We start from the raw sequence: 11,464 nt of genomic DNA on the forward strand, positions 1-11,464 counted from the left end.
TTCATCAATAAAACTTCAGAATTTATTAAGGTAAAAATAAGGAGTTTTCTCATCACGAAATCAATCGGGAAACATCATCACCCCCCATCCTCAAAACAAATGTACCATTCATTCCCAGTGAATGTTCACAGTATTGTTAGATTTGCTATTAATCTACATAATCTATCGTGGCCTTGCTCAGACATGTTTTAATAGTTTTAATCATTCTCATTGTTATTTGCGTAAGCTCAAATTTTAGAGATCCTGATCCAGAGATCCTGTTTCTGAACACAAATATAATTTATGGTCCACAATATTGACCTCAATTCAGAAGGGTTACAGGGAAGAACCTGCCGCAGTTAAGTTCAGTTCAGCCAGAAATGTGCCAAACCAACAATGTACATGATAGCATTCGTGCCCTGCTGTGTGCGACGGCTGTAACCTATAGACTTAAGACTCCAAAGCAATAACAAGTATTTACAGACATATCAGCTGGAAAAAGGAGTTGGCACAGTCCATTGACAAAGTAGTAACCACAAGAGATGCATGTTTGTACAGCATATTCACATATACATGAAGACAGGAAAAGATGCGGATTTTCCCTTCCTTCCAACTGAGGAGCTAACAAATAAATTTACCAAAAAAAACAAAGAATAACGGGCAAGGCAGCCCACTGAAGGCCAGTCTTAATGAAAGTTTTCCAGCTTGCGTAACCGCAGGGGATTGGAGGGCAAGGCCTGGGCGTTTGGAGTGGATGGCTCTTGTTCTGGAGTGCGGAAGAGAACTCTGCCTCGGTGATTGAACAGGTAGAATGATGGGTGATTTCTCAATGTGTCAAATGTCCTGTTACAACAAAAGAGATACAAGTGAGCTCGGTATCATCAGCAGATTTCTGATTCAGCCAGGAGTTCCTAGGGAAATAAATGTGCATGTACATACTTGTTTTTGAGCTCTGAGGACGCGTCCATGTCTTTAAACTCGCCTGAGATGTGCACGATGCCATAACACGTGATCACAAATGATAACAACGTCTGTAACACTATCTGCAAACACAACACAAGAGAAGCTGACTTGAGGAGGAGAACGACAAATCAATGTGATATAGTATGAGAAGCGTTTTCTGTTTCGCAACTTACATCTATTGGTAATGTTTCGTTCTCCTTTTCTGTCAGTCTCATGTAGGATCGGTCTGGAAGAAAGAAACAAAGAGGTGTGACTGATAGCAAAACAGCAGCATAGCACCGTAGTAGCAAGTAGCATGATACCAACATTCATATACATTAATGGATATAAAGTCGGTTTTATATTCGGATATTCAGACATTCTTCTAAATATAACAATTTCAGAAGTTTTTTTTTTGCAAATTCTAAAAAAGAGAAATCATATTAGCAGGAAATGACTATCAAAGTGCAACATTATTCACAGTGAATTAGATAGTGTTAATGTTGTTTATAAGTCATACTTGCATGCTAATTCCGATCGAATATTCAAAGTAACATGGTAAACAATGTAGAGACTGCTAATAAACGAATGTGCAATATAAAACCAATTTTACCTCTATCATTTATGGTACAGCCTGTTATATAATAGTAATGTGGACTGTTAAATAATGGTACTTATTTATCTTGTAAAACAGACCAGTGTAAACAACAAAAATGCTATATTATGAATGCCAGGCTAGTAATTGGAGATTTTACTTTGTAAGGCAGTCTCTAAAAAATGATATTGTTTCAATTATGTTACTTTTTTATTGTGTTTTAAAAGATAATAAGACAGATAATTGTCAATTCTACGGGTCAGATACGCACAGATAAGACGAGTCTCTGTTCAATGAGTCGAGCAATGAGCCGAGCTATCGTGAACGTACAGAAACTGTCAAAGATTCAAAAACAATCGACTCAAATGAATCAATCGGACATCACCACGGCAAAAATAGCAGATGAAGCATTATTTGGAAAGAAAACAAATGCCGGTTGGGAGTTACTTGTGAATTAATGATACCTCACAAGAAATGTTAACAAACACGCTGTCGTAGTGGGTGTAGTTTGAATATGGTAATGTAACATAGCAAAGAGAATCAAGATACAATCTGAAATACAATTCATACTGCGTAACGTAATATTAAACGCATCGACAAACATTGGCACGATCTGATCGTTCACAAGTCTCAATCCGACAGACATGATCAGTGGTTTAAGCTAGAAGAGAACTTCTTTAGCGTTCATTGTGCTGTTTTAAAGGTTGTGTCTCACAACCTAGCGAGCTGCCTACCTAGACAGCATTTTCGGGCAGACTACACGAGTGCGAGCGCACTCCAAAATGCTGTCTAGATAGTGAGCTCTGCAGTTTGAGTGCAGCTGGAGCTGTCATGAGCTCTGCAGAGAGAGAGAGAGAGAGAGAGAGAGAGAGAGGCCGCATCGCCGCCAGAGCACAATCAGCCCCGGCTACTCAGCAACAGAACAGTCTGTCCTCAACCTCCAGTTTCTGGATCAACAATACTTACGCTGTGCCGCTGAAAAAGCCGCGTGTGCCAAGGCGAATAGTCCTATACCGACAACACCTTTCCAGAAGGACGAGGCCATTTTCACTCGAGCACAACCGATCGAGCCAGTGGCGAGGCGCGTGAAGCACTCGTCAATGAGCGCTGCGTCATCACCGCCGCCGCACTAATCGCACTTCCGGTGGCCCACTGCCGCTTTAAAACGCAATTAAACCTGATTTAAACAGAACGCAGAAATAACTAACTGTGTAGACTTTCCAAGATGAATTTAACTGTTTTACAATAAAATATAATGTTAAAAAAGTCATGTTTCATGTGCTAATACAAACATTTATTTCCCCCTTCAGTTTGAAACATGCAGTTTGTAGTTTCTAAAAAAATAACGTATAATATATTTGATTTCAGCTATGATTTAAACAACACAATAAAAAACTAAATAAAACACTCTTGTTTTAGTGTAAATTAAATAATACACTCCCATAGTTTTTATAAATATTTTGGATTTGTTTTTATGGTTTTTTATTACGTTTTTATGTATTTTTTTGCGTTCTATAACGGTAATTTTTTCACTTTTTTAAATTGCCATTTATATTTAATTATGTTTTAGTTCAGTTTTAGTTTTATATTGATTTCAAAATGATATTTTGTTTTGCGTAAACTTTGACAGCAAATTCGACGTTTCCAGCTTTCATTTTTCACATTTTTTTAATATTAAGTATTTGTTGTATATTAAACAAGTTGTCTTTCTTATAAAAAACTAAAAATGAATTTTAATTTTGTTCGACAACAGTGACGATGCAGATAAATGTTAAACTTCTGCGCACCGTTTGTCCACCGATGACCGGCACGAACACATTTTGCTACGTTTTCACGTGACGTCAGTTCAGTGGGCGGGGCGTCGTCGCGAATCAGGAACAATCTCCAAGAGCCTATGCTGGTATCGGCTAAAGCCCCAGCCGATGTACAGCGATCGTAAATATCGCGCCTTCACCTTCTTACACCTTTACACCCAAAAGAAATGCAAACATGGGCTCTACAAGTGAAATGAAGGCAGTCGCGATGCGTGTCTGGAGAAGACTGCCCGTACATGTGTTTGTTTTGGCGAGTTCCCTCTGCCTGTGCCAGTGCGGAGCTGAAGAAGACAGCGCGATGGAGAATATCGTGACAGAGAAGAAAGCTGAAGAAAGCCACAGACAGGACAGCGCCGACCTTCTCATCTTCATCATGCTCCTCACCCTCACCATCCTCACCATATGGCTGTTCAAGCACCGCCGCTTCAGGTTTCTGCACGAGACTGGACTGGCGATGATATACGGTGAGAGGAAAGGCGTGATCGTTTGCATCTCTGCCCGCTCATTTGATGAAGTGTGCCGTGAACAGCGTCTTTTCCTATATAATAGCAACAGCTGCATGAGATCTGGTAGTTTTGGAGTACGTCATGCTTGATTATGACTGTCCAAAGGGTAGTTTAGACACTGGAAAACAGGGCCTGTGTGCACAGTGTTGCTGTCCAGCAGGAGTTAATCTGCCTCACTGCTTTACCTGCGTATGCTGGGCTGGTTAGTAAACAATGCGGCTAATTTAAATGGTGTCAAATTTTGAAGCTTTTAAAAGTTCCAAGACATGTGTAAAATCATATGAGTCTAAAGGGTTTCCACATGAAATTGAGATAAAGTGGGTTTATTTTCGGAAATTCAGACTTTTTCCTTAATTATTTGACTTCAGAAAAGTATTATTTGCAAATTCTGAATAGTAAAATAATTTTATCAGCCAATGACTATAAAACTAAAACTTTTTATTTACAATGAATTAACCCCATCAAAGCTGAATTATTGCCCAGATCAGTATATTAGATACTTGAATATATGTTCCTAAGACTCTCATAAATGCCATTTCAACCAGGTCAATACCGTTGTACTGCTAAAACAATACAACAATGTGAAATTAAAAATAAAATAATTAATACAGATTGTTAGACACATTATTAGAACTTAGTTCATTATAACAGACAGGCATATTTAATGTCTAAACTCACTGTACATTATACTGAACAGATATATTTAACATTTAAACCAATTAAATATGGATTTTTAATTGGATGATGAAAGTCCAACATAAAGGACATCAGGCTCTAAATTTGGTAAAATGCTCTGGAGGGCAGCACAGTTGCGCAGTGGGTAGCACAATCGCCTCACAGCAAGAAAGTCACTGGTTTGAGCCCCGGCTGGGTCAGTTGGCATTTCTGTGTGGAGTTTGCATGTTCTCCCAGTGTTTGCGTGGGTTTCCTCCATGTACTCCGGTTTTCCGGTTACCAAAGACGTGTGGTATAGGTGAATCGGGTAAGCTAAAATTGTCCGGAGTGCATGTGAATAAGCTTGTATGGATGTTTCCCAGTGATGGGCATCCGCTGCGTAAAACATATGCTGGAGTAGTTGGCGGTTCATTCCACTGTGGCACCCCAGATTAATAAAGGGACTAAACAGAATGAAAAAAATGCTCTGGAGTGTCCATTGTCATGCACTCAGGGTCTGAAAGAGTTGTGCTAATGTTGTTTTCAAGTGATTCTTACATGCTATTTCAGACCCAATATTGAAATTATTGTGGTAAACAATGAAGGGACTTTGTCATGAGTAGGTCCACACTGAATCTGCGAGCGCAGAAATCCGCAAATTTCTGCAGATTTTTAGCCCATCATTGAGTCAATATGTTTACTTGTGTAAATTTATATTTATTCAGTTTTTAAATTAAGTTCAGTAATATTATTTACCAATATGAAAGTGCTCATTTGATTTATTTACAATACAGATTGTAAAGTAATATTTTCTGTCTTTTGGTAGATATATTATATGATAGACTTGCTTTGTTTATCAAATTAGTGGTTCTAATTGAATTGACTTTGTAAACATTAAATAAAACAAACAAGACATCAGTACATAAGCGCTAATCCGCCTAGTCTGCTTTACTGAGCTGAAGTTGGTTTTATATTCACATTGGTTCATTTTTGAACAATGATAACCTGTGATGAGCTCTCTATGTTGTTTACCATATATGCCAGTTGTAGCTTTAGGACAAAGCCTGTGAGACGGTGAGACCAGCGATCCTTGCATGCATGAAATATTGCACATTATGACAAGTTTTGCTCGCTACACAACTGAAAAGGTGCAATATATAATGCAGTTTTTCGTTCGAAATTGAAGTGTTATAAGTACTAAAAAAATTCTAACGGACGAATGACATGATCTAGTGCAGTGGTTCTTAAACACTTTTCATCAAGTACCACCTCTGAAAAAAATTGTCTTTGCAAGTACCATCATAATGAGCAGTTTTGAAATACAGTAGCGTATTAGGTATAGTAAAGCAGCTTAAGCTCTGTACAGTTCAAAAAAGAAATAACTACTGGTTTATCAGCACCTGGAAATGTTGCCTGGACCTCATAAATATAGGCTCTATGTCATCATATTCATATATAAATCATTTTTGATAATTTCTTTAAATATATGTAGCATGTACATATTACATATTTGATTAATCCGCGTACCACCAGAAGGAAGCCTGCGTACCACTAGTGGTACACGTACCACAGTTTGAGAACCACTGATCTAGTGGGTCTCTGTCATCTTTATTGTGTGCATTTTTTATTTCATTTCAGGAGGTGTGGCTTGAACGGCAGGGGAGGGACTGTTTCAAAGATATTATCCTAACAGATAGCATTTAGGCTGATCACCCACTGCACACTACAGTACTAGAGAGTAATTAGTATTTTCTTAAAATTAACGTAGTACTTTTATCATGTGACCCTGTTATAACTGAGAAATCAATTGATTATTTTTTTTTCTTTCTTTAGAAAAGATTTTTTTTTAAAAGTTTTTATAACCTAAAGGGTTATTTGCAACCAGGCATAAATCATCCCTTAGAAAAATGAATAATTTTATAATGGTTTATTGATCAAGAGATAAAAGGAACCACTGTTTTAATACAATTAAACTATGGTTAGTCTTGTAAAAACATGGCAAATTTTTCGTTGCAATGGAATAACTGCAAGTACCATTTTGGTTAGTTTTCAAAAGTCTTTGTATATATTGTCATTTTTCAGTTTTAGTTTTGTTTTCAGCTTGTTCCATGCTTTTGTCATTTTTCCAGATACTTTACCTATTTAGGTTTGATTTAGTTTGATGTCAGCTTTAGTTTTATTTTAGGTTTGGGCAATGTTTGTAATTTGTAAACTTTTTTTTTTTCATTAGATTAAAAATTTCAGAAATGTTTCATTCAAATTTTAATACTTAATATATGATATCTAATATAATCTAATATCTAAGGTGTATATTTTATTTAATTTAGTAATATTTGTAAGGATTCTTTACATTAACTTTTGGTTTATTTTGCAAAGGCAGATGCGTTTCGAGATATGTTGTGATTTGCTCACAGCCGCATCATTTTTGAGCATCACCATTTTGTAATTGTTTTTTTTTTTAGTAATTTCAGCTCCTGTTATGCTGAGAAAGTGCATAGGTAGCCAACTTATACATGACATTGTGTTGTAGAATTGTAAACAAGTAGCTTAAAACAAACCTGAAATTTACTGTATCATTGAAAAAAGACAACGCTATATTTCTCTCTCTCTCTCTGTCATCAGGGCTGCTTGTGGGTGTTGTCCTGCGTTATGCTATCCATGTGCCCAGCGACATAAACAATGTTACGCTGAGCTGTCATGTCAACGCCAGTCCAGCCACACTTCTGGTCAATGTCAGTGGTAAGTTCTATGAATACACCCTGAAAGGAGAGATTGGTGCCAATAAAGTCAATGACATCCAGGACAACGAGATGCTCCGCAAGGTAAAATATCACATCACAACAGCAGTTTGACCTCCAGCACAGAATCAGATGAGTTAAATAGAAAGCTGCATTTCAAGCACAAATGGTGTGGGGAATTGAGTGTCTATTTGAATATGACTCCTATTTGCATCTGTATTTTTAGGAAGGTAGCCACTAGCCTGTCTGTCCGCTGAATGCCTTTGTGTACTCCCAGATGCTTCAAACAAATTCCTGATTTAACTTTATACCAGTAATTTAATTTTGGCACACATACTCCCACATAGCAATTCAGCGCCTGACAGAAGTAATCTGTGGTTGGTTGTTTGTTCTCTAAATTGTAATTCTCTGTTAAATCAGTCCTGTGATGATTGAACTTGAATGCTTCTCTTAGCTGAAACATCAGTTGAAGAATTGCATGGTGTGTTTTTGTTGTTGTTGTTTCAATTCATTTACATAGACAGTCACTTATTTAACTTATTTTAATCAAATAATTTAGAAAAGATGGTTTTCAAAGGTGCAGTATGTAAGTTTGAGACCCAGTGGTTGAACTTGTTATTGCACTCCTAGATCAAAATATATTTTCACTCAGCTCCTCCTCTGATGACTCCACGCAAGCTCAGGTTGCCAGATTGGGTGTGCCTGACTATCGAGCCTAAAGACTGATTTAGGGCAGATAGAAAAAAATATTTATTTAAAGGAGTTTTTGTTCTAACGAACACCTGAAATGTATATTTTAGAAATGGCTACTGTTTCTCACAGGTGAGTAACAGAATAAACTGATCACCTCAGGTACACCTCATGTGCTTTACTCAGTGTTAAAGGCCAATAATGCAAGTTTGAATGCCATTTTACATAACATTTATTGCCATACTACTGAAAGCAGCAGCAGATAGTTCACCTCAGATCTTGAAAATAAAATGAACCATTTGAAATTGAACTTTAGAACTGTGACTCAGTGCAAGCCAACACATATCAGTGATTCATTGTCTACATTTAATAACTTTAAAGAGGTTCAATATGTATTAATTATATTGAAAATCTTACCATTTCATTGGAATGCAGTAGGTGCACTATTGTGTTCTTCTGAATGGCTGAATTTAAATGTCGTGTTTCGTCTGGTGCAAACAAAATTGCTTATCACTACAAATCTCGTCACGTAGCGTGTTGTTAGGACACGAGGTTACAATGTAACCTAATGTTTATGTTTGTAATATTTATATTAATTGTTAATTAATAACTAACTCATGTAGAATTCTGAACTTACGTAAGTCACATTTTCACGTGATTCACATTTTCAAAGCAGAATATCTTTAGCATTGTTATTTCAGATAAACAAGAATGCAAAAAACTTACATACAGCACCTTTAAAGGAATACACAGGTGTGGAAAAAAATTGAGACCATCTGAAAATTAACTTTTTTTTTCTGGGATCATGATTTATAGTTGTATGTATATTGGAGTATTGTTTTTTTTATACTGTAAACTACTGACGACATTTTCTTCAAAATTTAAAATAGAAATGTTGTCATTAGAGAAATTTAGACAACATGTTACCAATCTTTTGACTTTGGAAGAGTTATAACCCTTGTTTTTAACCACAACAAATGAAAACATCTGTTATACATATGTCCTATTGGTCTCCTAATTTTTCTCCTAATATAGAGCTGTTCAGTGGTTTGGAGTCAGTGCTTTTGAATAGCTGTATATTGATTTCTCATTATTCTAATACATGTAAATGAAAGTCTACCTTTCTTATTGCATTTCAGGTGACCTTTGACCCTGAGGTCTTTTTCAATATTCTCTTGCCTCCCATCATTTTTCATGCTGGCTACAGTTTAAAACGAGTAAGGCTTTTCCCTTATTAATAAATTATACATTTCAGATGTTGTGTGCACAAGATGATGTAGCACATATTATAGCCAAATCAGAGGTCATTATTTATTAGAATTGTTTTCTGTCTGTTTCGTGTTTCAGAGACATTTCTTCAGAAATCTGGGCTCTATTCTTGCCTATGCGTTTGTGGGAACCGTTGTGTCGTGTTTCATCATTGGGTCAGTGTGTACACGTGGTCTTTTTTTTTTTTTTGTTCAAGTGGTTGCTCCAGAAATGAGAGAAAGATTTTTAGTCTTGTGCGGTTTGTTTTTCAGGGCGTTAATGTATGGTTGTGTGATGCTGATGAAGAAAATTGGTCATCTGCAAGACGACTTCTTCTTCACTGATTGCCTTTTCTTTGGTGCAATTGTCTCAGCCACTGATCCAGGTATTACAGTCCTTACAGCAGAGCCTAAATGTGTTTCTGAGTAGATTCTAAGATTTTCAAAATACTTAAAATGTTAAAAACTGAGCTCAGAATCGATTCACAAATGAGTAATGATGCGCTTTAAAAATCTCCGAATTGATTTCTCAAATGATTTTTTTTTTGCCATAGCTTTATTTCAGGTTGTATTAAGCTGTATTATTCAAACACATTTGTTTTTTTTAAAATACTGATTTACTGACTTTAAATAGTTTTTGTGGGCATTTACACTTTTAAATTTTGCATTTTGTCCATTCATTTAAAGGTTAACAGTGTTTTGTGAGCCTGAAAACAACATTTTTAAAATGCCCTGAATAGTTTTTGAAAACATTTATTGTCTCAGTGTACACTAAAATAAGAAAAATTTTGTGAAAACTGTTCAGCCCAAAGGTGTGTACTTAAGTACTTAATTAGTCAGCTGGTGTCCCAAAGTTTAAGTTTCTTGAACTCAGACTTATCAGTTTTTATCACATGAAGCTGTGGGATCAATAGATCATGACACCACAGCTTGACCTTGTGACTAAATTAAACATAAAATTTAATCTGCAGCATTGTGGTAAAGTGGAGTAGATTTACTGTTTGGATTGTTATTTAATCACAATGGCTATTGCAAACAATTATGACTGAATCTAAGCAAATCATTTTGGATTTTGACCACCATTGAAAAGAAGAAACTTTTATTGATACTGTAACAAAGTTAAGTGCAGAAACAAGAGACATTGGAGGGGATTACTCTAGGGCTGCATGATGTTGGACAAAAAACAGACATGGAGATATTTGGAGGGCAGCACAGTGGCTCCCAGCAAGAAGGTCACTGGTTCGAGGCCCAGTTGGCATATCTGTGTGAAGTTTCCATGTTCTGCCCTTGTTCCCATGGGTTTCCTCCGGTATTCCTCAAATTCCAGAGACATGTGCTATAGGTGAATTGAATAAACTAAATTGTCCGTTTTGTGTGAGGTTGTATGGGTGTTTCACAATGCTGGGTTGCAGCTAGAGGGGCATCCACTGCATAAAACAAATGCAGAAATAGTTGGCGCTTCATTCTCCCGTGGTGACCTTTGAAATAGAGACTAAGCCAAAGGAAAATGAATGATTGGGATATTTTGTAATTCTGATATATCAATATAATATGACTTGAGTAACTGTTTGGAAATAATTAATAGTTTTACATTGATTGGAATGATCTTTGTAGGCGAGTGTATCTGCATAAAATATACAAAATTATCCAAAAATAAAATAAGTGAGCACAGATGAAAATAGTAGAATAGAGATAAATAGGAAATAAACATCGCTATATGGTTTTCGGTAGAGTCAAACAGTATTGAGTAATAGAAATTCAATAATCAAATGTAAAATAAAACACTATATAATCTTCTTTGTTAAAAATAAGTAAAATGCTAAATTGATAAGTGATTTTTAAAATGATAAAATGGCAAATGAGTTTTGTTAAATCAGCAAACTTAAACTTAAAAATAATGTTTTGTTCTCAAATGGTTTAAATTTGCTTTAAATCTTCCTGTCACAGGCCTTAAAAACACATCCAAGTCAAAATCTTAAACTGACACAATGGGCCCTATCATACACCCGGCGCAAGGTGCAACGCAATAGTTTAGAGGCGGACTGCTGGCGCGTTGCTATTTTGAGAAACTAAAATAGATTTTTCATTAGACCAAAACAAACCCGGTCTAAACTCCGGTGCAGAGTTGCGCCTCGCTTACACACTGCTGAATTAGCACAAGAGAGCAATAAGCAAATATCTTTACATATGAAAAAATTTAAATATTAAGGATAAATATAGGATATAATAAGAATAGATATAGGATATAAATATAAAGGATTAAAATATTACAAAACATTATTTTCTAGCCTACATAAAT

At 36.0% G+C, this 11,464-nt stretch overlaps 2 protein-coding genes across 4 annotated transcripts in view; one reads left to right on the forward strand and one right to left on the reverse strand.

Annotated features, from left to right (window-relative positions):
• Positions 1-3,848, reverse strand: mmgt1 (membrane magnesium transporter 1). 2 transcript variants are annotated; one of them, XM_087280328.1, is made up of 4 exons: positions 3,730-3,848; positions 1,116-1,168; positions 919-1,022; positions 1-822 (listed from the first exon to the last, which is right to left on the reverse strand). In XM_087280328.1, the coding sequence occupies exons 2-4, from the start codon at positions 1,155-1,157 to the stop codon at positions 666-668; spliced, it is 303 nt and encodes a 100-aa protein (XP_087136454.1). In that variant the 5' UTR covers positions 1,158-1,168; positions 3,730-3,848; the 3' UTR covers positions 1-665.
• slc9a6a (solute carrier family 9 member A6a) overlaps positions 3,383-11,464 on the forward strand; it is a 25,739-nt gene continuing 17,657 nt past the window's right edge. Inside the window, exons 1-5 of one of the 2 annotated variants that reach the window (XM_087280906.1) lie at positions 3,383-3,794; positions 7,113-7,312; positions 9,058-9,135; positions 9,266-9,342; positions 9,439-9,551. In XM_087280906.1, the coding sequence (XP_087137032.1) occupies positions 3,506-3,794; positions 7,113-7,312; positions 9,058-9,135; positions 9,266-9,342; positions 9,439-9,551 (757 nt within the window). In that variant the 5' untranslated portion in view covers positions 3,383-3,505. 2 annotated transcript variants of the gene reach the window in all.

This window comes from Danio rerio, chromosome 14 (genome assembly GCF_052040795.2).
Source record: "Danio rerio strain M-AB ecotype USA chromosome 14, GRCz13ab, whole genome shotgun sequence".
NCBI classification, from domain to species: Eukaryota; Metazoa; Chordata; class Actinopteri; order Cypriniformes; family Danionidae; genus Danio; species Danio rerio.